General features: G+C 45.3%; 4 protein-coding genes across 9 annotated transcripts in view; 1 reads left to right on the forward strand and 3 right to left on the reverse strand.

The window, feature by feature from the left end:
* Nmdar1 (NMDA receptor 1) overlaps nucleotides 1–2,820 on the reverse strand; it is a 14,487-nt gene extending 11,667 nt beyond the window's left edge. The window contains exon 1 of the mRNA NM_169059.2: nucleotides 2,671–2,820. The gene's annotated coding sequence lies outside the window, so the exon portion shown is untranslated. The remainder of the gene's footprint in view (nucleotides 1–2,670) is intronic.
* Itpr (Inositol 1,4,5,-trisphosphate receptor) overlaps nucleotides 1–18,903 on the forward strand; it is a 22,295-nt gene extending 3,392 nt beyond the window's left edge. Inside the window, exons 2-20 of one of the 3 annotated variants that reach the window (NM_169060.2) lie at nucleotides 7,071–7,411; nucleotides 7,530–7,600; nucleotides 7,657–7,772; nucleotides 7,832–8,636; nucleotides 8,697–9,916; nucleotides 10,042–10,211; nucleotides 10,267–10,422; nucleotides 10,480–10,633; nucleotides 10,694–10,835; nucleotides 10,906–10,932; nucleotides 11,152–11,798; nucleotides 12,349–12,840; nucleotides 13,379–16,144; nucleotides 16,206–16,398; nucleotides 16,463–16,585; nucleotides 16,645–16,817; nucleotides 16,878–17,042; nucleotides 17,098–17,523; nucleotides 17,577–18,776. In NM_169060.2, the coding sequence (NP_730941.1) occupies nucleotides 7,311–7,411; nucleotides 7,530–7,600; nucleotides 7,657–7,772; nucleotides 7,832–8,636; nucleotides 8,697–9,916; nucleotides 10,042–10,211; nucleotides 10,267–10,422; nucleotides 10,480–10,633; nucleotides 10,694–10,835; nucleotides 10,906–10,932; nucleotides 11,152–11,798; nucleotides 12,349–12,840; nucleotides 13,379–16,144; nucleotides 16,206–16,398; nucleotides 16,463–16,585; nucleotides 16,645–16,817; nucleotides 16,878–17,042; nucleotides 17,098–17,523; nucleotides 17,577–18,143 (8,514 nt within the window). In that variant the 5' untranslated portion in view covers nucleotides 7,071–7,310 and the 3' untranslated portion in view covers nucleotides 18,144–18,776. Of the gene's footprint in view, nucleotides 1–7,025; nucleotides 7,412–7,529; nucleotides 7,601–7,656; nucleotides 7,773–7,831; nucleotides 8,637–8,696; nucleotides 9,917–10,041; nucleotides 10,212–10,266; nucleotides 10,423–10,479; nucleotides 10,634–10,693; nucleotides 10,836–10,905; nucleotides 10,933–11,151; nucleotides 11,799–12,348; nucleotides 12,841–13,378; nucleotides 16,145–16,205; nucleotides 16,399–16,462; nucleotides 16,586–16,644; nucleotides 16,818–16,877; nucleotides 17,043–17,097; nucleotides 17,524–17,576 lie in introns of all 3 variants that reach the window. The other 2 variants (NM_001300251.1, NM_169061.2) reach the window with 2 other exon arrangements.
* CG43845 (uncharacterized protein) lies at nucleotides 1,791–2,612 on the reverse strand. 2 transcript variants are annotated; one of them, NM_001347770.1, is made up of 2 exons: nucleotides 2,256–2,612; nucleotides 1,791–2,203 (listed from the first exon to the last, which is right to left on the reverse strand). In NM_001347770.1, exon 2 carries the CDS (start codon nucleotides 2,148–2,150, stop codon nucleotides 1,950–1,952), a length of 201 nt encoding a protein of 66 aa, NP_001334688.1. In that variant the 5' UTR covers nucleotides 2,151–2,203; nucleotides 2,256–2,612; the 3' UTR covers nucleotides 1,791–1,949. The 2 variants fall into 2 exon arrangements, with proteins under 2 accessions (NP_001334688.1, NP_001334687.1); NM_001347769.1 differs by having other exon boundaries at nucleotides 1,791–2,612.
* Nucleotides 18,904–19,001: 98 nt separating the features above from the next.
* Nucleotides 19,002–27,267, reverse strand: CG2519 (uncharacterized protein). Of its 3 annotated transcripts, NM_141289.3 has the most exons (13): nucleotides 27,099–27,267; nucleotides 25,948–26,226; nucleotides 25,685–25,892; nucleotides 25,163–25,234; nucleotides 24,239–24,560; nucleotides 22,858–24,067; nucleotides 22,428–22,787; nucleotides 21,910–22,367; nucleotides 21,760–21,858; nucleotides 21,384–21,694; nucleotides 21,046–21,328; nucleotides 20,821–20,985; nucleotides 19,002–20,730 (listed from the first exon to the last, which is right to left on the reverse strand). In NM_141289.3, the coding sequence occupies exons 2-13, from the start codon at nucleotides 26,165–26,167 to the stop codon at nucleotides 20,524–20,526; spliced, it is 3,915 nt and encodes a 1,304-aa protein (NP_649546.1). In that variant the 5' UTR covers nucleotides 26,168–26,226; nucleotides 27,099–27,267; the 3' UTR covers nucleotides 19,002–20,523. The 3 variants fall into 3 exon arrangements, with proteins under 3 accessions (NP_649546.1, NP_996153.1, NP_001262286.1); NM_206431.2 differs by lacking the exon at nucleotides 25,163–25,234; NM_001275357.1 differs by lacking the exon at nucleotides 25,163–25,234 and having other exon boundaries at nucleotides 26,829–27,267.
* Between the last annotated feature and the right edge of the window lie 153 nt (nucleotides 27,268–27,420).

Genomic DNA, 27,420 nt, shown 5'->3' on the forward strand with positions numbered 1-27,420 from the left:
CTATCAACTATACTATGTACATATAAAAAACGTGGTATATATGTCATCAGACATGGGTTATACTTTCGACAAGTTTTCTTATGAATTTCACACTTCGATTTGCTCGCCATTCGAATTTTCGCATGTCCATTAATACGCCAGTTAATGAACTTTGAGTTGAGGGGTTAGGGTATTCGCGATTTGACGTCTCTATGGGAAAGCAGTATAAATTCTACATAAATAGTATAATGCAAGATTACTTCTATAAATCAACGAATAAAATTGGGAGTAACAAGCCACTTGAAATCGTGCCGAACTAATGTAAATAGAAAATATTTAGCATAATATAAGCACGCAAGATATTTCAATTCTTTCAATTGAAAGGGCATTCCAACGTCGGCAGAGCCCTTGGAGAATTTCCCTCGTGAGTTTTTGTTCAACTATTTAACATAGCGAACGTGCCGGCCATGGCATTTTATTCAATTTTCGTGTTAGTGCAGCGTATGCGGGGATTGCAGATTGCGGGCTCCATTGAATGTGGCGCTGGTGCATGGAGCTGATGATAGAGGAGCGAAGGAGGGCTATGGAGCAGTGGGTGGAACCGCGGGCGGTGGCTTCGCCGGCTTCAGCGTAATTCGAACTGACAGGCTGACAACAATGAGAGCATCATGCTCAACGGCGGCTCGCATTTGATGATGCCTCGCTGAAATATTTGCAGTGGTTTTCGAATCTGGGATCCAGCCGCACAGGCACACAGGTAGCGATTCCAAGCAGCAATAGTTGCCAATGAACAACCAATGCAACCGCAAGAGGGGTTCAGATTGTTTGACTCCGCCGTAAAGCGGTTAGAGCTCAATTGGGGCAATATCAGGTCGCCGGGCGGATGTCCGGTAATTTCTCCCGCTGGCCAATTCAAGATAATTTAATATGGCCTCCGTAGACGGGAATTGTTTTATGTGCGATCCGGAAAGCAGGCTAGCAGGCAGGCAGAGGACTCTCCAAGGACTCGACCGCAGACAAAAGCTTTGACAAAAGGACCCGAAACTTTGAACCAAACTCTGTCGCCCTTCAACCGACTCGTTCCCTCGCACTCACGCCCTGTTGCTGTGACCTTTATCCCTTTTGCTCCTGCCCATGCCAATCCCGTCCTGCCACTTTCCCCATTCACTGTTCATTGTTGTCCAGCCGTGTGTGTGCGGCTCAGCCGGGAAAGCATTCTAAGCCAATAACCAAGTCGACGATGTCCCTCCTCCGCCTGACTCGCAGCTCCGACATTCGTGGTGCTTTGTGGGCGATTCCCATTTTCCATTTTATATTTTGTGTACATTGCCGCATCTCTCCGTAGGCAATTTTCGGGGGCATTTTTCACACACGAATTGCGAAACAGATGTACGTATTCCGCCTTGCTCCACTGGATCCCAATCCGTCGGCTAGATGACAGTCCGGACATGAGGCGAGGTGGGAGCATGGCGGGTTTGGGCCATTCTGTGCATGATTTCAAGCATTGCACATTGATGTGGCTCACTGCCCCGAAGTTTCCCATTCGGTTTATTGTTGCTTAAGTGCCTAATGCCCAAAAATTCGATGGGCTTGAAAAACTATTTAGATTTAGGTAGGTCAAACAAAGGAAAGGATTCGAGAATTATTTTTGTTTGCTCAACGGAATATTCGTATCCTCTGAGGATTAGATGTATATCCTGTATATCCATTGTACTGATTATATATGTACCTGTGTTTAGCATACATATGTATATCGTATGTCTTATACTAGATAATCCTATGGTAACCAATTACCATATTAAATATTAATTAGGAGACACTTGCACACGTGTATTTATAACTCATCCACTAATTGACCTACACGGAAAATAGTATATTTAAAATGAGTACAAAGTCAATCCTTAGGCAGAATATCTTGAGAAATCTTCAATAAAAAACTGAACAAGTCCAGGGAAAGTGTTGCCTCCGGCTCAGCCATAGTCGTAATCGAGAATGGGATCCCTCTCCGTGGTGGTCACATTGATGTCCTCTATAAGGCGGAGCTGCATCTTATCCACGAGGGGTGCAAAGGCAAACACACTGAGGATGAAAATGAGGAAGCCCGCGATGATGAGCAGGACGCAAACGACGACGGAACACACTATACACTGGGCTGTCTGGACGGAATCCATGACAAAATGGATTGGCGCGACCACGCCTCAATTGACGAACGCCACACTGAAAACTATTTGGGGTCACTTGCGGACTCGGGCATGCCCTGAAACTCATTGCTTTACTTCACCACCGTGGATGTCCTTTCCGCATATCCATTTCTTCAGTCCTTGCCTTCGTCGAGATTTCGGGGCATTTAATCAAGTTATTGGTGGGTGGTTATCGCGAGTTAAGTTATGCAAACACTTTGTGTGCCACTCCTTCGGGATGCTTTGCTTTCTCTATTCTTTTTGCGCGCACATACACTCTCACAGACCCACTCGCACACACACACACAGAGAGGGAACTTTTATCACACGCACACGGTACGAACTTTTATCCCTTTGTTTCCCTGTTTTCACTGACAATTTTTGGTTGTTTTAAACTGTGTCGAACTAGCGGTATTTCCGTAATATCTGTTAATTTTGATTCACTGACAATTTTCGCTCAGAATGAGCTTTCCGTATCGGATTTCACTGGCATCACATCTCGCATACGCACCGTGGCACCAGGCAGCAGGCAGCTAGAGCTGTATTGCCTACTTTTCGACGCCCGCTCAACGCGACGCCTGGCTTTTCCGCTTTTCCTTCCTTGCTTTTCCGGGGCTGTGAAGGACAACGTGGCGCTTTGCGCGTTGCTCGTCTACTAAAAAAATCGTCTGGGCTCCTCCGAAAATTCCTTAACTTTTGTGCTTTAAGCTCCCCGAAGGAGCTTTCCAAGCTGGACCAAAGCTGAGCCACGCCTGCGCTGTGACATGTAAACAACTTCTGCCCGGAGAGCGGCCCTCTCTCTTTGCCTCTCAGCTGTTTGGCGTCGCCCGCGATTTCGGTCAGCTGACTGCCGCCGCACGCAGCGCGGCCGCTGCGCTGCTGCCGCGATGCCAGCGCCGACATTGACGTCTGCGTCTGTTTGCATGCCAACCACTTGTGGCTGTCTGCCGCGTTGTTTTCGCATTTCCCACGCATGTGACTGAGCCCAAAGCTTTTCCTATGGCTTGACCGCCGAACGCTGGTTTACGCACCGGTTAGTCCGATAACTGATGGCTTTCAGAGCCGTTTGCAATCGTCTGACTAACTTAAATCGCCCAAATTGACAGGCCGATATCGAGCGATCCGCGTAAGACCATAAATGTGACTACGAAAGTGAGCTAGGTCAGTCCATGCTATATGCTGACAATGAAATTATAATGGTAAATTGGAAAAAAGAAACCTGTGTGTGTTTACATATAAAGTGATGCAAGTGGAGCATTCTTACAAATGCAAGACATTTATAATGCGATGATATACATAATTACTTAAGACGCATATTCATGTTTTTCATTCTTCAAAAAACATTTTATTTTTTACACAAACTTCCAAGAGCAAGTGTAAACATTTAATTAAATTTTACATTGCCTTTTTAAACAGGAAATATGACATTTCGAAATTCAGAGAAAAATTTGAAAACAAAACATAAACACATACATACACAAAACTTAGATAGATAGACATCATTAATAGGCTTACAACTAAACATTTAAAAGCTAGGAAAATGTTGGTTATAAATACTGCTGCATGAACTATCTGAGAAAATATTAATCACAAACCCATCAATAAAGACTGTGATTGATATCTTAAGGGACGTTTTCTCAATGTAACTATGAATTATATTATCTGTTAGTAAGGGCTAACATGAACTAATGAAATCGCTCCTAAATATAGATAACTTAATGTTAAACAAGAGCTGTGTGGCTATGGTATTTTTAAACAGATTTAATCGCTTTATTGTATCTTAAATGGGACAAGATATGTGTTTTTTAATCTGAAGACAACATAATCTGTGCTCATATGCAACGCATTATTTTCGGCAGAGCGCATTCCTTTACTGCCAGGCCAAACTAATCTAGGTAAAACTGATTTTATGAAATGCTCGCATAGCTAGTAGCTTTGCTACCCAAACAAAGGCTGGTCGAGGGGTCCACATTCGCTGGAGCTGCAGGCGAAAGTCGCACTGACGACCTTGACCCGGTGGGCGAAATCGCATTAAGCCAACGACTCGGGAAGGGGGCAAAAAAGTGAAATCAAATCTACCCATGCCCGGGCCAAAGAGGCAAAACCCATGGAAGGCAGATGCACTCAAGTGGAGGCACAAAGGTGGGTTTATCGAATGTGCCACTACTAACCCAGCTAATTCGCAGCGCTGATGCGTAAAGCATGTCGAATGGATGCAAAAAGGGTTGGCCCAAGGAGAAGCCATAGCCATGAATGAAATGAAAAGTTGAGCGAAAGTGCTTCGTTTTCCACTCGAAATGCAAACGGAAAAGAGGAAAAGCGGAAAAGTGGAAAAGCTTCTGCAAGCTCAGGGTTAGCTTTTTGGTCCAATTGCGGCGAACTTGGGCCAACATTTTCGCTCCAGCGCTCGGTGTACGCAGACCGTTTTCGTTGCTCGGGCTGCTGCAAATGGAAATCGAAGAGCTGCCCACAGATTCCGCACAATTAATCATCCCAGCTTGCTATTTGTTAAAGTTCCGCGGTTCCTTGTGTTTACACAACGCCCGAACATTAAAAAGAGAGTGTAAGTGCTTGTGGGCCACTTGGCCCCTTGGCCGTTTGGCTACTTGCTCGCGATGAAAATGTGCACCTGGAAAAACAGATCCCACTGAAACCTGGCTGTGCCAGCTTCCGCAAACTGTGAAACGAAAACGTAAAATAGGCAAAATATCTCGCAGATACTGAGGGCCCCGTGTGTGTATCCACATTTTAAGTGCGATTTTGTTTAAGGTAACTGCCGGATTATTATTATTCCAGCGCCTAATTTGATTGAAGCGCCCGTTGGCCAAATTTATATTCGAATAAATTCGATTTAATTGCTGAGCAGCGGTGGGTCGATGGACACAGCCACGGATTAGGCAAAAGTTAATTGTGATACAAGTTTAATTGCTTTTTTGGCAAACAGATTTAGGCGTCATCCGCAGAATGTGAAAATTCTCGGCGCCCCAAGAATCAATTTATTGGAATGGCTGAGTTGGTGGCACCGCCACCTCCCTTTCATCCGAATTCCATGGTCCTTGTCGCTGAAGGTTGAGGTGGAGGTAGAGGTCCTCGTTTCCTGCCTTCACTCAGCTGCTTCCTTCCATCACTGCTAACGAGATGATCACATTTGAGCAGATGGCTTTGCGTTGCCATGTTGAAGTTATGAATTTCTCACTTCCCCGGGAGAAGTAGTGGTGTTTTACCCTGAATTCTCGGGGCTAAAACCCCTGTCTTAACTGAAGTTTGAGTTCGGAATTTCGGTAATTGTTATGTCAATCAATCTGATTAACTGGGACCACACAGCAATCAATTGGGTTCTGCTCATTAGTATGCACATGAAGTAAATCCCATAAGCCAATCTAATCACCAGAAACAAATATATTGGAAAAATAAAAAACGAGGAATAGTGAGTATGTTTGGAGCGCTAAAAATAAACCAACAAATAAATAAATAAATAGATACATCTGAAATAAGTGAAATAAATAAAATAAACAGATCAAGAATTTATGTTAAACACAAATAAAGTTAATGTACAATCAATGGAATAATGCTTTTTAAAAATAACCAATCAGAAAAAAATGCCTTCTATGAATATATCAAGAACTTCATAAAATGAGGAATTCCAAAGTGAAGATTTATGTTTTTATTCCTTGGGCAACGAATTAAATATGTGAAATTCGAATATTATTCTTAATTGCACATATGTATGCTGCCCCAAGTTTTATTAAAATCAAGAAAGTGGGAAATCAAAGCCTGACATTGACGTAGAACTTTGAACAACTTTCAGGAATCCTTCAAACAAAAATCTTAGCACAAACTTGTATGCCTTGCTTCCATGGAACTTGCCAAACAATGAAAGCATTTGCCTCATTCTATTGTGACTTAATATGCCAGAGTAATGGAAAGGGAAAGGGAAAGGGAAAGGTGGGAATAATAAAAAGCATAGAAAAATCGTGAAAAGTGACAACTTTAGTTGGTTCGCTCTCAGAATGCGGACATCAAGGAGAAATGTTTATTGGAAATATTAGGCAGTCGACTTGATATCTCGTACAGGGGTAGAAATATTACCCATACGCCAGGGTGTCCCACGATAGTAATGTGGGGTGATTGACCGACTTTTCATAAATATTTTATAACCATCTAAGGCTGAAAGCCTTTGGCGACATTTTTGTATCTTAGCGTGCAGCAAGGGAATCGATTAATACATTTTGAAATAAATATTTCAGGCGCCTTAACGGAAAATGTTTTGTGTGAAACAAAATAGGTTTTGAGAAATGTTGCTTGTTAAATAACCTAAATATAACCTAATATAACTCAAAAATGGATTATATTAAAAAAAAATAAGTTTCCCTAAAAAGACTATACTTACTATGAACTATGAACTCGGTTAATATTGAAAATATAAAGATATATAAAGATAAAGATACTACAGACGTGCAATTTTGTTACAGTTTTTATATTTAAATTTTCCGGTTACTGCTTTTATTTAAAACTCCAAGGAATCCAAAATTAAGCACATTACATAAATGGGCTAAGAAAAGGTCCAACTAATTCACTAATGGAATTGGATTATTTTTGAAACCATTAAGCGCTTAGGTCCATCATTCTAACTCTACGTGGTTTATTTTTCTATCCAACAGTAACGGTGCGTGTCGTCGCTAAGTGAACTGACGAGCTTTGTTTTCCCAATTCATATATTTATTATTCGAAAATGGCTTAATGGGCTAATATATTTTTTAAAAATATAACCATTTTTACAGTACACATATATGGCTAAAACATGCATTTATCGCACACTTTCATGTACGATAATCATACTGAGAGCGTTCTTTGTTTTTCCCCTAGATGTAAGCGAACTCACGTTGCTTTATCCTTTGCCAATCCCCGCAGGACATAACGAGGTCGACAAACCAGTGCAATTAACTCGCGTAGCCGACTGCGCCTCCAAACAATAGCTCCCAGCTCCGGAACAGCTACGGCCAGAGAGCACAGCAACAGGCGCTGGCACGTGGGGAGCATCGGGTGGAGGCCCATTGTTGCGCCACCTGGCGGCAGCCACTGTACACATTCGGCACTCTCGACTTGGATACCATTCCCATCGCAAGCCCCAACCCACAGTGGGCTTCAGACATGGGCGACAATATAATTGGCTCGGCAAGCTTCCTGCACTTGGGGGACATTGTGTCCCTCTATGCGGAGGGCAGCGTTTGCGGTTTCTTGAGCACACTCGGGTAAGTACCATTGTCCATGCTGAACGAGGACGCAACAAGTGTGCCGCCCGGAGGTGATGGATCTCCTGGGGCCACCTATTGTTGAATACTGCACTAAACATCTGGTTTCTTTCGCCAGCCTGGTCGATGATCGCACAGTGGTGTGTCCCGAGGCCGGAGATCTCAGCTGTCCGCCTAAGAAGTTCAGGGGTAAGATGGGATATCTTATAGTTGATTTTCACTATGTTTATGATAAAAATTTTCAGACTGCCTCATCAAAATATGCCCCATGAACCGCTATTCTGCGCAGAAGCAATTTTGGAAAGCAGCTAAGCAATCGGCCAGCTCCAATACGGATCCCAATCTCCTCAAGCGTTTGCATGTAAGTTCAAGAATAGTTATAATATTTAATCGTTTAAAAATGTATATTGTGTTTCACAGCATGCGGCGGAGATCGAGAAGAAACAAAACGAGACGGAGAACAAGAAGCTGCTGGGCACCTCAATCCAATATGGACGAGCTGTGGTGCAGCTACTGCATTTGAAGTCCAACAAATATTTAACAGTTAACAAGCGACTGCCGTCGCTGCTGGAGAAGAATGCCATGCGCGTTTATCTGGATGCCAACGGGAACGAGGGGTCGTGGTTCTACATCAAGCCCTTCTACAAGCTTCGCTCCATCGGCGACTACGTGGTTGTTGGTGACAAGGTTATTTTGAGTCCGGTGAATGCGGATCAACAGAATCTCCATGTGGCAGCCAACTACGAACTGCCCGACAATCCCGGCTGCAAGGAGGTCAACGTTCTGAACTCGTCGACCTCCTGGAAGATCTCGCTGTTCATGGAACACAAGGAGAACCAGGAGCACATTCTCAAGGGCGGAGACGTGGTGCGTCTATTCCATGCCGAGCAGGAAAAGTTTCTCACCATGGACGAGTACAAGAAGCAGTACCACGTCTTTCTGCGCACCACCGGACGCACCAGTGCTACGGCGGCCACCAGCAGTAAAGCTCTCTGGGAGATCGAGGTGGTCCAGCACGACTCTTGCCGAGGCGGCGCTGGCGATTGGAACTCTCTCTACCGCTTTAAGCACCTGGCTACGGGACACTACCTGGCGGCCGAGGCGGAAATCGATGTGTCGGCTGGCGCGATGTCTGCCACTTCTGCATCAGGACACGATCTGCATTTGGGGGATTGTAGCAAGGACTCTGGCCTCAGCTGCTCGACCATGAACTCCACCATAAATGGTATGTGGTATTGAACTCAAAGAACATGTAACAACTATTCCTAATTTTTATACCTTTTAGACAAACCCAAGGGAAAACAGTACCGCCTCGTGTCCGTTCCGTATTCTGCGGACATTGCCTCGGTGTTCGTTCTGGACGCCACTACAATGGCTCGCCCCGACAGCCTAGTCCCACAGTCCAGCTATGTACGCCTGCAGCACATTTGCTCCAACACCTGGGTCCATGCCACATCGATACCCATCGATGCCGACGACGACAAACCGGTGATGTCGATGGTCTGCTGCTCACCCATCAAGGAGGACAAGGAGGCCTTCGCGCTGATTCCCGTCTCCCCGGTGGAGGTTCGCGACCTGGACTTTGCCAATGACGCGTGCAAAGTGCTAGCCACGGTCACCAGCAAGCTGGACAACGGCAGCATCTCCATCAACGAGCGGCGGGCACTGATCTCGCTGCTGCAGGATATAGTGTACTTCATAGCCGGAATGGAAAACGAGCAGAACAAGACAAAGGCTCTGGAATTCACCATCAAGAACCCAATCAGAGATCGGCAGAAATTGCTGCGCGAACAGTACATCCTTAAGCAGCTCTTCAAGATCTTACAGGGTCCTTTTCAGCAGCACACAGCCGGAGATGGTCCGTTCCTGCGGTTGGATGAGCTCAGTGATCCGAAGAACAGTCCTTACAAGAATATCTTTCGTCTGTGCTACCGTATCCTGAGGTTGTCGCAACAGGATTACCGGAAGAACCAGGAGTACATTGCCAAGCACTTTGGCCTGATGCAGAAGCAGATCGGATACGATATTCTGGCAGAGGACACCATCACGGCCCTGCTGCACAACAACCGAAAGCTGCTGGAGAAGCACATAACAGCCGCAGAAATAGAAACCTTCGTCGGTCTGGTGCGGAAGAACATGCACAATTGGGACTCGCGGTTTCTCGACTACCTCTCAGACTTGTGCGTGTCCAATCGCAAGGCAATCGCTGTCACCCAGGAGTTGATTTGCAAGAGCGTGCTGAGCGACAAGAACAAGGACATACTGATCGAGACGCAAGTAAAGGCACTGCGTACCGGATCCGGCCCAGTGCGCTGCTACAAGGGCAACTCCGAGGACGTGTGCCTAGCCACGCTCGCCGAGGACGCCGGCGACGATGAGGATCGGTCTGATGTGCAGTCCACGTCCACCACAACCACCTGGGACAGTGCCAGCCTGAACGAGGACGATGGTACCCCATCTACGGGGGATAAGTACGAAATCCACCTAAAGTGGACAGGACAACCGGTGGGTACTTTTACATCTCTCATTTCAGTAATTTGTAAGATGAAAACCGAAGATTATATCCTAATATATTGCGTATAGGAATTACCAAGCAGTTAGTTATTACCCATATTTTATCGTTGACGCAGACATCCCGGTCCATGGCTGATTTGGCCAGTTGCGATGGCGGCGAGCTGGAGGCGGCTATTCTGAACTACTATCGGCACCAGTTGAATCTGTTCTCCAACATGTGCCTCAACCGCCAGTATTTGGCTCTAAATGAGCTTTCCCCTCGCCTGGATATTGACTTAATCCTGAAGTAAGTCTGGAAACAAATGGAGCAACTGGAATTGTAAACCTTATGTATTTTGCAGATGCATGTCGGATGAAACCATGCCCTACGAGCTGAGGGCTTCGTTCTGCCGATTGATGTTGCACCTCCACGTGGATCGCGATCCCCAGGAACCAGTGACACCTGTGAAGTATGCCCGCCTTTGGAGCGAGATACCCTCAAAGATGTCCATACAGGAGTAAGTACGAATCGAAGTACCCACGATTAGAGGTGCTATCTATCTCTCCTCATGCAGCTACGATGGCAAGAACCAGCAGCCAGATCAAAACAAGCAAGCCTGCCGCGCCAAGTTCAATACAACCATCGCCTTTGTGGAGAACTATCTGTGCAATGTAGCCACCAAAGTGTGGCTCTTCACGGATCAAGAACAAAACAAACTCACCTTCGAGGTAAGTCTGAGCCCAGGTGTGAGATATCAATTAGAATTGATCATTGAACTGTCGTTCCAGGTGGTTAAACTCGCAAGGGACCTGATTTATTTCGGATTCTACAGCTTTAGCGATCTTCTAAGACTTACGAAGACGCTTCTGTCCATCCTGGACTGCGTGTCCGATACTTCATCAGGTGAATTTGCCAGCACGGATATTGATTGTAAGTACTGTATATTCTTAAAAATGTGACACCTTTCGAGTCGTAAGCTCCAATGTTTTCTCTTAACAAGCTGTCGAAGAGGAGACTAACGCAGAGGGTAAGAAACTCCCTAAAAATTGCCCTAAATATAATAGATATGTTATAAAATGTTTTTACAATGTACATGGGAAATATTCAAGCCAGCTTTTGAAGTGTCAATCATCTGTAATAATGAGTTGCTTTTTATGAAGATTAACCATATTCGTATATGATGTGGATAAAACATACTACTTCAACTTCGATTACTTAAACTCTTATTAAACCCCATTACTTGCAGCCGAAGGTGGAGTTCTACGCTCGATTGGGGACATAAATACAGTAATGACATCTTTGGCCCTGGGATCAGTGGGCCAGGCTATAGCTGCGCCCACGATCTCCCTGCAGCAGCGGAAGTCCGTCTCCCAACTAATGAAGGAGTATCCCTTGGTGATGGACACGAAACTGAAAATAATCGAGATACTGCAGTTCATTTTGGACGTTCGTCTGGACTATAGGATCAGCTGTCTGCTCTCCATATTCAAGCGGGAGTTCGACGAGTCCGAGGTGGCCGCTTCGGCCGCTAGCAATGAGGCAAGTCAGCAGCAGTCGCAACAACAGGAACCGCAGACGCCTGGCAGCTCCAATGAGACTGATCCCCTCGACAGTGCCGAGTCTGTGGCCGCCGGCGCTGCCGCAGCCGCCGCTACCACTGCGCGGCAGAAGAACATCGACCTGGAGTCCATCGGCGTGCAGGCGGAGGGAATCTTCGACTGCGAGCGGAGCGACGCAGCTAACCTGGACCTGGATGGCCAGGGCGGACGTACTTTTCTGCGTGTCCTACTTCACCTGATTATGCACGACTACGCGCCCCTGGTCTCGGGTGCCCTGCACCTTCTGTTCCGACACTTCAGTCAGCGCCAGGAGGTCCTTCAGGCCTTTCGACAGGTGCGTTACTATTTGTTATTTTGCTGTCACGCCATCTTTAAAATATTTGTGGTTCTTTGTGAGATAATATCTAAAGCTATAATAATCAATCGGTAGTTCTAGATATTTATTCATAACTCACATCTATCATCGATGCTCGCTCCATTTAATTACTAAGCTAGTTATACCCTTTAGTAGTAGGCATCACAGAGTAAAGATTAATCATGTTTAGAAAGAATAAAAATACTAAATATGTAGATTAAATTGCAACTAACTAACCAATTGATCTAATGCTCATTTCTCTCTTGTGTTTGCATGCGCTAACTCTCTATCTATTTTTTAAATCGAGATTCGACCTTACTAATCCGATACCATTATACTAATATAATCGTATATTCACGCAATCGAACTTATGATCTAGTTTAAAAAAACACAACTAATAAAGTGGACTTACAACGCATACCGTACCGACCGATCTTTTGATTTTGTATGTACCCATGATTTTAAAGAACTCTCGCTTAACCAGGCATTTCAAGACTAACCAGGCTATGGCCTCCGTCTCCGCTTTCAGGTGCAACTTCTGGTGTCGGACAGTGACGTGGAGTCCTATAAGCAAATCAAGTCCGATCTGGACATCCTTCGCCAGAGCGTGGAAAAGTCAGAGCTGTGGGTGTACAAGGCAAAGGCCACCGATGAACTGGGGGCCACCGACGCCGGCGGAGATGCTGTTAGCCTGGAGTATAATGCCGCCCTGTCTCAGGAGCAGCGAAACGAGTACCGCAAGGTCAAGGAGATTCTGATCCGCATGAACAAATTTTGCGTAACTGCATCCGGTCCGGGTTCGGTGGTCAAGCCACGCAAGCATGAGCAACGACTGCTCCGCAATGTTGGCGTCCACACTGTCGTCCTCGATCTCCTCCAGAATCCGTACGACGAGAAGGACGACGAGCTGATGAAGGAGCTCATGTGCCTGGCCCACGAGTTCCTGCAGAACTTCTGCCTGGGCAATCAACAGAACCAGGTCCTGCTGCACAACCATCTCGATCTGTTCCTGAATCCGGGCGTAAGTTTCTTTTTTGCTTTTCCCAGTTAAATGTATAGAACTCGTCCAAATTCCTAAGAAAGAACCTTGGGGGATCAATTACTTGGCGCAGTTAAGGGAACACCGCTACCGGTTTCAAAATATATATGCATTTTGTATAGTTTTAGTTTACTAATCTATATTCGATCTGTGTATTTCTTACGTACTTTTCTTTAAAAGAAGAAACTAGTTATGTCTTGTTACTTTTTCGATTTCATACATATAGATTTGAAATTATTCTAAAAAGTTCTTTTAATTCACTTTAGACTGGAAACAGATCTACATCAAAAACAAAAAAAGTGCACTGGAGAAAGGTTAATCTTTATATTAATATTTAAATAACATATATGCCTCTGCTTATAAATTTCATATCTGTTATATATCCATTTCACATTGAATCTTTTACACTTAATAGGATGCCCTTATTAATTGAAAAAAAGAATTGCCAGTGCCTTAAATTCTCGGTTTTTCTCATATTGTTGTCCACGAAATGGGATTTTTACATTTACTTGCCTTTCAGATTCTGGAGGCGAAGACTGTGTGCGCCATCTTCAAGGACAACTTGGCCCTGTGCAACGAGGTGACGGACAAGGTGGTGCAGCACTTCGTGCACTGCATCGAGATTCATGGTCGTCACGTAGCCTACCTGCAGTTCCTGCAGACCGTAGTGCGGGCGGAGAACCAGTTCATCCGCCGCTGCCAGGACATGGTGATGCAGGAGCTCATCAACTCCGGCGAGGATGTGCTGGTCTTCTACAACGACAAGGGTTCTTTTAACCACTTCGTTCAGATGATGCAGCAGCAGATGCTGCGCATGGAAAAGCTCAGCGACGACAGCCCCTTGAAGTATCACGTCGAGCTTGTGAAGCTCCTGGCTTGTTGCACCATGGGCAAGAACGTCTACACGGAGATTAAGTGCAACAACCTTCTCTCTCTGGACGACATAGTGACCATCATCTGCCACCCGCTGTGCATGCCGGAGGTTAAGGAAGCCTACGTGGACTTTCTCAACCACTGCTACATCGATACGGAGGTCGAGATGAAGGAGATCTACGCCTCCGGGCACATGTGGAGCCTGTTCGAGAAGAGTTTCTTGGTGGACATTAACCAGCTCATCACGAACCCCGCCGCCGCAAGCAACAAGACGCTCCAGGCGTACGTCCTGAATGGGGTAACCAATCTTTTGGGCAGCTTCTTTGCCAGTCCGTTTTCGGATCAGAGTGCCATCGTGCAGTCCCGCCAGTTGATCTTCGTGCAGCTGCTACAGGCTGCGCACAGAATCACCCAGTGCCGCTGGCTGTCGTTGGGTGATCGTTTCAACGTGGAAAACTGCATCCGCACGCTCACGGAGTCGGCCAAAATGCGTAGCATCGCTCTGCCCCCCGAGCTGGAGCAGCAGGTGGCCACAATGTCCAGCAAAACGGCTATGCTGACCCGACAAACCACTAAATGGCTGCTGGCCTCCAAGCAGCCCAAGTATGAGGCTCAGCAGGCGGCCAGTCTGATGCGCTGGGACCGCTCAATCATCGAGGGCTTGCAGGACATAGTGTCTCTCTTGGAGGATCAACTAAAGCCGGTGGTGGAGGCGGAACTATCGCTGCTAGTGGATATACTGTACCGCTCAGAGCTGCTCTTTCCCGCCGGAACAGAGGCTCGGAAGCGCTGCGAAAGCGGTGGATTCATCCGAAAGCTAATCAAGCACACCGAAAAGCTGCTGGAGGAGAAGGAGGAGCGCATGTGTGTAAAGGTTCTTCGCACGCTGCGTGAAATGATGGCCATTGATGTGAACTACGGCGAGAAGGGCGATGCACTGCGACAGACACTTTTGCTACGCTACTTCCAGACCAAAAGCACGCCCAGGTTGCCGGAGGATGAGGTACCTCTGCTCGCCGCTCCTTTGATGGATCCTGCTAAGCAAAACCACCTAGTGACCCACGGACCAGGGGCCAAGTACTTGCAGCGAGCGGGTAAAACGCTTCACGAGATGCAGAACCACTTGGACAGAGAAGGCGCCTCAGATCTTGTGGTTGAGCTGGTTATAAAGTCCGTACATTCGCCCAATATTTTTGTCGAAGCTGTGGAATTGGGCATTGCACTTCTGGAAGGCGGCAACCCTATTATTCAGAAGGGTATGTTCCAGAAGTTCCTTAGTGACGACCTCAACCAGGCCTTCTTTAAAGTCTTTTTTGAGAAGATGAAGGATGCACAGCAAGAGATCAAGTCAACCGTCACTGTGAACACCACCGACATTGCGGCTAAAGCTCACGAGCACAAACAGGACACCAATCTGGAGCTAGACAAGATCGCTCGCAAGCATGGCCTCAAGAGCAACGGAGTGGTGATTACTGAGGAACTAAAGCGGGAACTGCACAATGCCGGACTGGCAACGGCCCGTGCCTATGGGAATGCCCGAAACATCCACTCCGGCGAGGAAAGCTCCGCCATCAGTGTGAACAGTCCGCTGGAGGATATACTGGCCGAGAAGCTGGAAAAGCACAAGGACAGTCGGGATCAGCGCAACCAATTGTCAAACAAGGTGCTGGTCATGCAACCTATCTTGCGGTTCCTTCAGCTACTTTGCGAAAACCACAACCCGGACATGCAGAACCTGCTGAGGAACCAAAACAACAAGACGAACAACAACCTGGTATCGGAGACGCTTATGTTCCTGGACTGCATTTGTGGCTCGACGACCGGCGGCTTGGGATTACTAGGCCTGTACATAAACGAGCATAATGTGGCCCTGATCAACCAGACGTTGGAGGCCCTCACGGAATACTGCCAAGGACCGTGCCACGAGAACCAGAACTGCATAGCCACTCACGAATCAAATGGGCTGGACATAATCACGGCTCTTATTCTGAACAATATCAATCCGCTGGGCGAGAACCGCATGGATCTGGTCTTGGAGCTGAAGAACAATGCCTCCAAGCTGCTCTTGGCCATTATGGAGAGTCGGGGGGATAGCGAAAACGCGGAACGCATTCTGTACAACATGAACCCCAAGCAACTCGTAGAGGTGGCCTGCAAGGCATACCACCAGGAGGAGCTGATCGACGAGCAGGACGATGGGGATGAGCCGGACGCCGGGTCGGATGATGATGACGCCACTGTGAGTCCGCGGGAGGTGGGTCACAACATATACATTCTGTGCCACCAGCTGGCGCAGCACAACAAGGAGTTGGCCGGCCTGCTCAAAGCCTCCGAGGATCCACAGTCAGCCAGCTTCGACGCCAAGACAAGTCAGGCCTTGATGTACTATGCCACGCACACTGCCCAAATAGAGGTGAGATCTAACATGGTATTATCCCTATATCCAACGTATAAATCCAATATATTTTTTGTAGATTGTTCGAAACGATCGCACTCTAGAGCAGATAGTCTTTCCCATTCCCGAGATCTGTGAATACCTGACCACGGACACCAAAATCAAAATCCTCAACACCGCAGAACGGGACGACCAAGGATCCAAAGTGGCGGACTTCTTTGACAAGGCAGAGGAAATGTTTAACGAAATGAAATGGCAAAAGAAGTTAAGAAGTATGCATACTTTGGATTGAATCAGAGCTACTAAGTTAAATGACTGATCTTTGTAAATGCATAGGTCAACCCTTACTATTTTGGATAAGCAGTTACATGTCTCTTTGGAGCAACATCCTCTTTAACTGTGTTGTCGTTATCAATATGATTGTGGCCTTCTTCTATCCCTTTGATAATACTGTGCCAGGTGAGACAATTGGAAAGATATCAAAGCCATTTAAATCCAACTTTTATCATATGTTACAGAGCTCAGTTCCCATATCTCCTTGCTGTTCTGGATCATAACAATATTCTCACTTGTTATTGTGTTAGCGCTACCTCGGGAGTCTGGAATTAGAACCTTCATAGGCTCCGTCATCCTTCGATTCATCTTTTTACTAGGGCCGGAGTCTACTCTCTGCTTACTGGGAGTCGTCACGGTATGTAAAAGGTACTGGATATGCCAACATATCTTTCTAACATGGATTCTTCCAAAACAGGTGACCCTCAAAAGCGTTCACATAGTGAGCATCATGGGCAACAAGGGCACTCTGGAGAAGCAGCTAATTAAAATTATAACTGACTTTCAGTTACTTTACCACTGCATTTATATAGCGTTTTGCTTCTGCGGTCTCATATTTCATCCCTTCTTCTACTCATTGCTGGTAAGATGGATCAATTCTATACAAAAGGAAATGTCTATTACCTATGCCTTTGCAGCTTTTTGATGTGGTCTATCGGGAGGAGACCCTGGTCAATGTTATTCGATCCGTGACCCGCAATGGTCGCTCTATCGTGTTGACAGCTGTCCTGGCTCTGATTCTGGTCTATCTCTTCTCGATCATTGGCTACATGTTCTTTAAGGATGACTTTCTGGTCAGCGTGGACTTTGAGGAGCAAGACAATGCGCCGCCTCCGTCTGTCCCTTTGACTCTATCTGTACCGGTATCGGGAGATTCCTGTTCTGCTCCCGATGATCTGGGCAACTGCCAGGCAGCCAAGGAAGTAGCACCACCGAGTGCTGGTGGAGGTGAAGTGAAGGAGCGTTCCTGCGACTCGCTGGTTATGTGCATAGTAACCACACTCAACCAGGGTTTGCGAAATGGCGGCGGTATTGGTGACATACTCAGGGCGCCTTCAAGCAAGGTAGAATTCATTCGTAGATCTCAAAAGGACTCTACTAATTTGAATATTTTCAGGAGGGCTTGTTTGTGGCACGTGTAATTTACGACCTGCTATTCTTCTTCATTGTCATTATCATTGTCCTTAACCTTATATTTGGTGTCATCATCGACACCTTCGCCGATCTGAGATCGGAAAAGCAGCAAAAGGAGGCCATTCTGAAGACGACCTGTTTCATCTGCTCACTCAATCGATCGGCCTTCGACAACAAGACCGTGAGCTTCGAGGAGCACATCAAGAGCGAGCACAACATGTGGCACTATCTGTACTTCATCGTCCTTGTAAAAGTGAAAGACCCCACTGAATTCACTGGCCCCGAAAGCTATGTATATGCGATGGTCAAGGCTGGAATCCTGGAGTGGTTCCCGCGCCTGCGTGCCATGTCGCTAGCGGCTGTGGACGCCGATGGGGAGCAAATCGAGCTGCGCAGCATGCAGGCACAGCTTTTGGACACCCAGCTGCTCATTAAGAACCTGTCCACCCAACTACACGAACTAAAGGATCACATGACAGAGCAGCGGAAGCAGAAGCAGCGATTGGGATTGCTCAACACAACGGCCAACAGCCTCCTGCCGTTTCAGTGAGTCTGTAAGAAATAGAATAGAATACTAATTTTGGCACATAATTTTGGTGAACATTCCATGTGAACCCAAAGGTATTGGCCCCCTTAGCCACATTTATCCTATTCAAAAACCATTCTCAATATATTCAATGCGGGATGAACAATTTAATCTCCAAGAATCGTTCAATACCCCTAGTAATAACCAAAAATCATTTTGTATTAGATTCGAATTCCAAAACCCATACATACATTTTCTCAAATATCCTGCTCGATAGAATTCTACAAACTTAACAAATGGAGTACATTATTATGTAGTAAACTCACTCAGAGAACTTAGGGCTGTTAAAGTGTTAATTAGTGGGCGTGTTAGGCATTTTTACAACCTTAATAGTCTTTACCTTAACTCTCCTCGAGGACTTTGTAATACCTGAAGCTAGAACCTAGATCTATGTAATTAAATTAAAAAGGTTCGCAGAGCGACCCCAAAACAATTTTCAAGAATGTTTTATCTTGTATTAAATTAAATATATTATTTAATTGTTAATACTGTATGAATGAATTTTCATAAGCAGAAATACTTGAAAAATCTTAATATTGTGATTACCTTTTTATATTTTTTCCCTTTTTAATTTCTGAATGATTTACTTAGTACTCGAAGCGAGTTGTGTTGGTTAAATTCGTTCTAAGCTAACAGTTAGAGTATACATCCTAAGCGAAACTACACTATTGTTAAGAGAATCTTTATATCTTTACGTGCAAAGTGGAGAATATATCTTTGAAATAAATACTATCAAATTAACGCTTTGGGCTTACTCTTTTTTAGATTCTTTGGGTTCCGTATATGAACAATCATCCAAATAAACGAAAGCAGTATTTGGATAATTTTTAGCCAACATTTTTATTATTACATATTAAACTACTATTGTGCTTGCAACTCTATAAGTCGTTAGAAACTCTTTTTTATTTTCGAAATTCCTGCGTCTAAACATTGCTTATAAAGTTGCGAGCTCACATACATTCATAATTTATTGATACATTTTTTCTTTAATATTAATAAACATTTTACATAAAATTGTTGAATGCATTTTCATGAGATTTACCGTTTGCGGGGTTTCCATCGTTTAATTTGTATAACTACATAGTTATGTAAATGTTTGTATATTTGTATGTAAAGATTCATTCCATTGCTGGTGTTTGCATTTCGACATTTAAATAATAAAAAGTTTACAAAATCAGTTGAACGGCTTAAACATAACACTGGAAGCGGCCGAAGGGATATAATATGTTGAATTGATCGTGAGCAGTGCGTGGAGTGGATTGAAGGAAAAGTAATACTTTGATTTGTGGCAGTTTAACATATTTGTTTTCATAATTCTCTCCGTATGGGAAATACTTGGAGGGCTTGTTGCTCTGGGGATGGAGTCAAATTGGAATTTAGCATGTAAGCCCGGTTGGAAAATGTTCGATACAAAGGCATCAACAGTTGTGTTTTACGATTATGTGATCTAAATATGCATATATAAATGTAAAAATGTTTTATTCTTGGCCTATTATATGTTTTTATAAGTTCTTTACGCTGACATTTTTTAATGTTGTTATCTATGCTTTCGATGCAATACTATTGCATTGTTCTACTCACTTTTATTAATATTTTGAGATTCGTATTTCGGAAGAAGTCGAGAAAACATTATTAGCCTGACAGTTTGCGTGTATATGAATAAATTAGTTATTAATCAACAATATTTGTTTAACTGCTCATGGTACACTTCGTGGAATTTTTATAATATAAAGTTTATCCTTAAATGTGTTAAACTTAAATGTTTGTTGTTGGTTAGGTACAAAGAAAAATCTCATGGCTTATGTTGTATACCTAATCAATAATTATGTTTCTTTATTGGCTTTTAGAACGGATATCGCAATAAACTAAACTCGGATGTAAAACTGTCATGAAGCTTTGATTAGAATATGCCTATAGATTGCATACGAAAACGAATTAGATTGCTGCATAAAATTTGCTTGCGACTAGATTGAAGTTTTTACTTTTCGATTTTTCGCCTATGCGGTGTAGATTACCGAATCATATATGTATATCATATACTGTAAATATAGTTAGATAAATTTGCTCTTATTACACTTTAGCTAGCTGCCTTGGATTTCATATTGAGAAGGGAAGAAAATTTGAAGTATTTACGATTGTTCCCTGGTCTGTAATTTTGTTTTTCTAATTGAGATTCGGACTCTTGTGTGAACAATCGGATTCCTTTTTAAAACATCGCTTTAATAACACAATATTCGAGATTTCATTCGATAGAACGGATTTTTTTCAACAGCGAGCAGCCACGAGAAATCTATATGAGTTGATAGGTTAATATATTCTTGTGTGCCCAAACCAATAAAGCATTTTAGACAGTTGTGCCGTACGCGTTGTTGAAAACGGCACGCGAACTATCCGTATCCAAGGATATATCTTCGGGACTGGCCAAGTCCACGCGCACATTAGAGTTGGTTCGACGTCGTGCCGTTTGCGCTGCGCCCCAGTTGCTTAGAGTCCAATGGAAACCAGAGGAGCTGGCAGCCGGCTCGGTGTCCACCTTAACCTGGGTGCAGACCTGCGGATTTAATTAATTCAAAGCAATATTTAATCGTTGTGGATTACTACGGTAAACAAATGCTTTAAGAAGGTTTTGAATCAAAATTACCTCTCGATTGCCGCATGGAAGGGTTTCTGTACCGTTGCCCAGTGCCGAGCCCGACACAGAACCTGATCCCGAGTCACGAGTACTGCCAATGCTGCTGCTGCTGGCCAGCGAGTCATTGCTCGATTCAATGACCGCTCCCCGATAACGCGCCACAGCCTGGACAGCCTGAGCATAATGGAAATGTTGCGTGAATCATAATCGTTTTACCAGCAAACATAAACATACCATGGCATCGCCGCCTTGGCAGTCCTCTATCGATTTAAGAATTTCCCAGACCAGCTCCGAGTCCAAGGGGATGGGCTGTTCGGTGTCGCGATTGTAAATGGCAATAGCAATGTGAACGGGATGGGGCACTGGCAATGGGATGAGCAGCTTTTCCGTAACGCTCTTCTCTCCGCTTTGCTGCTTCCACGGTCGCCAGGACTTCTGGCCTTCTTGTAAAGTCTTCGGCACATGCTGGGCACGGTGGGCACGCACCCTCGGTGTGGTCAATCCCACAGACATATCCCTGTTAAGAATTTGACTAGCATCAGTTGCTCAATTATGTTTTCTATATACATTACCTTTTCTCGGGCTTGCGGAAGGTGAGCGTTATGCGGGAGCGTGGATTGAATGCAGTCACTTCGAGGAAGGGCAGATGCACTTGAACGTTGCCACGCGGGGCGTACACATTGCCGAGCAGATCCAGGCCCTTGGAGCCAATCACATCGTTTGCATTCTTCACCATCTCCGTATAACGCATAAGGTCGAGCGAGGCATGTGGTTCTAGTTTAAAATGTGTATCGTGTTCAGTCAATGGCGTTAGAAAATCTAGACTAAATATGTCGGTGTATATAAGACCAGCCAGTCCCGGCCAGTCGTTTACCGTGAGACCCTGGAAATTAACAATCGAATTTATCAGTGTTGGGTGTTTGATAGTTTTTGGTAAGTTCTTCATACTTTATTATCCCAAAATTCTTCTTCGCTAATGGACAGTCTGCCGATGACATGAGACGGATAATATTTCTCTAAAATATGGGCGGCCAGTTGTATAGCAATCTTAAAGAAGAACAATTAATTTAACGAACAATCGAAATTTTTAGCACAAACCTTTAATTCTTTGGTATTTAACTTTATGCGAGATTTGACTTGGGTGGTCAGCGCCGTCTGCAACTCCCTTCGTCGCTTCTCTAACTTCTCGTGTAGCGTACTCATCAGATCCTGCGCCTCCCGGTCCAGCGATAAGTACGGTCCAGTTTTACTGATTTGGGCTGAAAACGGCCCAAAGCAAGCCTCGACAAACTGGAGGAAATCCTGCTGTGGCTGCAACACCACTCGCTCCGTGGCATGCTGGTAGGCCTGCAACTCGTCCAGTTCCATTTTAGCCTCCAGTGCAGCCAATGCCTGCTCCGGTCTGATTATGAAATAATAGTCTAATGCCAGTCCAGGTCCAGCAATTCGTTTTACAGCAATGCTATCCGAAGCCGGTACACGTCCACACTTCTTGATAAACAAATGGTAGGTAAGAGAGTCCCACACCAGCCGTAGGGAATACCGGATGACCCCAACTAAAAGTGATTATGAAAGCATTTAGATTCTATTAGATTCTACATGTAGAGTCTACGCACCTATAAACACGACTCCTGCTGCCAATGGACAGACCAGCGTGGCCATTAGAATCGCCGCCACCGGCTGGAGCAATCCCTGTATGAGAAGATTCCAAACTATGGCTTCCAATAGGATGCAGTATCGATTCTTCGTATTATCAGGTGCATCCAAATCATATATGAGGATCATGTAGATGTGGAGTAGTAGCACGAACACGGGAATCCATAGGGGCGCAGTCACAGCCAGACAAATGCTTAGCAAGCTAGCGGCCAAACAGATAAGGGGGAAGGCGAATAAAATGACGATCGTACCTAGGAATCCTTTCACAAAATAGTTCCAAGTTCGATTCAGATTGCGTGTCAGTCCCTTTCCAATAAAGCCTTTAAAGAGTTATATTACAAAAATTAGGTTTTTTGAAGTTTGATCCTAGCATTTAAAGTGAAAGCATACCCGTATCTGGTTCTGTCTCAAAGTGCGTACGTGACTTCGATATATGTCGCCACAACTCGATTAGACGTGACGCCAGAGTCTGAGTTATGCTCGTCTTCCTTGGGAACAGTGTGCCATTGATTTGCGATAGCTCAAGGTCGGGCATAAAAGGCTTCACACAGCAGAGGGCGCGCAGTCCGAGGGGACTGCACCACGGAACTAGTATGCCAAGCAGGAACATCATGTTCCAGGACCAGCACCAGATTCGCTGGATCATGTTTAGCAGGCGCCAGAAAGGCCAGCGCGTGCTTGTTGTGCGCAGTATCTCCTTTTCCACCAGAAAAACCGGCTGGCTGGGATCCGACCGTGGAGTGACTATGCTAGTGGCATGTTGGCTAATCACAGTGGGAATTACGTCAGACTGACCCTGGAAGTTGCGACGGATGATCCACGACTGTGGCGACCAGATGCGACACGCCCATTGAAAGCTGCGCGTGGGAGTCTTGGCGTTCTTCAGCTCCTTAAGGAGCACTGGCTCGCGCTCCTTCATGAAGGTCAGGTCACGAGACAGGAAGTATGCTGTTTGATGCAGGTTATGTTGGGTGCACATTTTTAGCGCTTCCTCGTGGGCCGACCAGGCGCTCTTGTGGAGCCGATTCTCTTCGGCGTGGCGCAGCTTGGAGCGCAGCCAGGGGGCAACCCGCGACAACACGGAATGGTCATTGGCCAGACACTTCTGATGGTCCTCGCGAGTCCGCTTGATATTCTGCTCCACCTTGTCAACAGCCTTGTACATAATTACCACCGACTGGGCCTGCTGCACCAGGAGTTCCGGCACTCCGGCGCCAAGCTCCCCCAGCTTTGCATTGGAGATGATTGAGCTGTAGACGCGTTGCAGATACTCCTTCATGACAGCTTCGTTCACCTCCTCCTCGATCTCCTTGTCGTTCAGCTTTTTGGCACGCAGCTCGGCAATCAAACGCTCGCGGAAATGCAGAAACCAGCCTCGCGTCTCCCGCTCCAGAATGCCAATTAGAATTGGAAGTGCTTTGCGCATGATGTCGCGGCAGAAGAGCCGCAAGTCGATCTCCTGTCCTTTGGGCGTGAGGAATAGATAGGGTACGGGCTGGCTGACCTCGCAGCTGTTGAAGTCGAATTTTTCCATCGTAGCGCGACGCAGCATCTTCCGGACATAGGAACACAGGCCGTGTAAACAATCCTCGTATTCGGGCTAAACAAAAACATATTTTAATAGAATATGCATTTATTTATTGATTTAAAACAAATTTAAGTAGAGAATACGTATAAGACAGACGAATATAAGGATGTATTTAAATCAAATCAATAGTATTGGTATATAATGGCCAATGTGAAATATGAATTCTAGGTAAATATTTCTTACCCGACAAACCAACTCGGCTATGAGAAATCGGCAGCGCTCCTCCTTAATCTTATAGTCCAGGTTGTGGGCCAAAAGAGCCGGCACACCGATGACCATATCAGCAAGTCTGGTGAACGCTTCCAGCAAGCCGTGCATCGCCTGCACGACCGAAAAGAAGTGGGAGAAGATGCGAGCTCGGGCAGTGACCACCACGAACCGGGCAGCCAAGGCCAGATCGCTCAGAAAGGAGTCCTGCGCCCGCAGCTTGCCCTTTTGGAGTACTTGGGACAGACGCCACTTGTGCACCTGGCCAGGAAAATAAAGACTGGGCACATCGAACTCGCTGTGGATGAGTGGGGAAACGAATTAGCTATTCGACACGACTGGTAGATCAGAGCAACATAAAACACTTAAATGATCTAGATTTTAGATTAATGACAAATTGTCGGCATGCACAAGCGTGTACCAGATTCAGAATTATGGTTTGCCCGATTATAGGTGAATTATATTATATGTTTTAATGTTTGTGTGAGATTGTGAGTGTGCGTTGGGGTATGGATGTTTGTTCTTGCAAAGAACTCGTTTCGTAGAATGGCTATAGTCGTCAGCACGTCGGAGATTTTTAAGTAAAATTTTGGTGAGATTACAAACCAAATGTGCAACAATGACATTTTTCTCGGATTGTCTTCTTTTCCCCCAAGTATTTTGTGCGGTCCACAGTTTCGGAACATGCACATTCTTTTTTGGGCTTTATTTTCAGTTTAACGAGCATGCAAATTTATCAGAGCGACTTTGGAGATAATGACTTAACATCTAAACAATCAACATCGATTATAAAATGAAAAAGTATTTACAAACGGAAGAACACCGACTAAACAGATTTGAATGCAGTGGCAGAAGTTTGCCTCGGCTTTTGTATATGCCTTCTTGATAGTGTTTATTTACCCATTTTTACGTATTGTTTCCAATTGTTCCAAAGTTAATTTCTTCGGCTTTCCATATTTATCCTTTTGCAAGCTTTACAGAAATATGTCACACAAATTTTCGTTTACCGTTTCATGATTCATTGGCAAGTGATACACAGAAATAAAAACATAATTGTAGTGGGACATGCATTTAGTTTAGTTAGAAAACAAATAGCAATAAACAGACCACGAAAGCTGGTATCGTATTCATTTTGAGATAGATTTGGATCATGCCTTAATTTGATTCTTGCGCTTGCTGTGTGCAAAGTGTCGCGGAATGATTGGCAATGGTTAGGGAACTCAAAATAACGAAAGAAATCACTATCAGGTGTGGGGGATGTGGCCAAAGCGCGGTTAATCAGCAAGTTGGTAACTGCTAGCTGCACAATTGCCCCTTTTGCATATTTAGCCAGCAACTGCGCGTCTCTCCATCCATCATCCGTCATCCATCAATCTATCCATCATTGCAATGAACGACGCTGTCTCGTGACCGCAAACTCACCCAGTTTCCCGCAGAGTCTTCAGCTGGGCGCTCGTCAGCCGGCGGGGCTCTCCGCTCCCGTCAGATGCCACGGCGTCCAGCTCGTCAAAGGGAGGCGCTATAAAGAGGTCGCGCAGATTAATGGGACGTGTTTTACGGCTGCTCACGCTATTGGTCGCGTTTCTCGCCGTCAAATTCAGACCACTGTTAGCCAGCGCCTGAGGCAAAACTGAAATAGAGCTCGGTTAGTGTCGTGGATCACCGCAATGTGCATGTCAACTCACCAATGGGAAAGCTCTTCCAGTGGTAGAGGAATTGCTCGGCCACGCTCTTGATCTGCTCCACCAGCTGCTCCACCTCGGGAGGAGCTCCCACCAGGTTGATGTTGAACTCGATAGGCTCCCGCTCGGGGCCGGCCAGAGTCTGAGGGCGCAGCATCTGAGTGCCGGAAGCGCTGACCGACAAAGTGGCTGGCACAGCAGCCGGCGCTGGAACCGACGGCATGGTAGTTGGGCGCCGCCTTTCACTCTAGTATTGTGTCCATTTCTAATTTTAATGTAAATCTGAAAAAAACAGGAACTGCTTAAGTATTCTTGTGATCAATTGTATTTTATATGTATCACATTTTAATAAAAAAAAAAAAAAAAACACTTTCTAGATGCTGAAACTCAATATCAATCCCCTTTTTTAAGAAATGTAATCCTTTTCCAGAAGACTATTAATTAATTCAATTAATACCATTTATTTGCACCCTTTCAACAATGTATTAATTCCAAGTCTGGTGTTAAGAAACACACTCTTACGCTGATTCCTTTTTGACTTTTGAAGAGTACAGAGTATTGCTAGAATCAGCTAGATCCAAGCAATTGACTAGAGTTACTTTTTTGGTGGCTGGCCAAGCTAATTGAAAACGCACAAGCGCGCAATATTAAAATTAATGATCTAATTGAAAGATCGCTGGCGCATGTGTAATGGTGGGAATAGTTTAGATTCCATGCGACTCAGAGAGGAGAGTCCAGATGCAAACAAAAGTTTCGAGTAACCAATTACCAATTAGTTGTAGGTGTAGCTGCAGCTACAGAGGGTCCAAACGAGTTTCGCCTGGAATCTCGAGTTTCACCTGCTGGAGACACGCCTGCCCATCTCAACCCCCTCATCAACCTACCACAACCTGCGCCCAATTTCGCGCTTCGCTTGCGTTGATGGGGTCCCTGAGTGTGCTTTTCCACGCCCATGAGTACACTGTACTGGAGTGCCCCCGCCAGTTAGCCAGCCCCTCTCGACAATGCCCAAAAGATTCTTATTGTTTAATTGCCGCACACACACACACACTCGCACGGACGTCGAGACGCACACGCACACCTATGTATAAGCACTGCGCACTCAAGGCGTTCTGTGTCGTCGTTGTCGGTTTTGAGTTACAACTGCCTTTTACCTCGCTACTGATATCAAATTTCTGGAGCCTCGCTCGCTGCAGGCATCGTAGAGGCGATTCGCGAGATCGCAGAGCTGCGTTTTTCCGCTTTTCCGTTTCTCGTCTTTATTGAACGAGCAGACAAAATATACACATACGCTCTTTTGCACCCCTGGGGCACACTTTTGCTGGGGATGGCAAGGCAAGTGGCCGTGACTATCGATGGCCCGCCAGTATCGATGGCACGGTTGACCAGGGCTGCACTAGCAAGTTAAAAAAAAGATAACATACAATTTTAGCTTCTAACTTTTTTAACCTAAACCACTAAAAAATGTCTAATACC

The sequence above is a fragment of the Drosophila melanogaster genome, chromosome 3R, assembly GCF_000001215.4.
Source record: "Drosophila melanogaster chromosome 3R".
In the NCBI taxonomy this organism is placed as follows: domain Eukaryota; kingdom Metazoa; phylum Arthropoda; class Insecta; order Diptera; family Drosophilidae; genus Drosophila; species Drosophila melanogaster.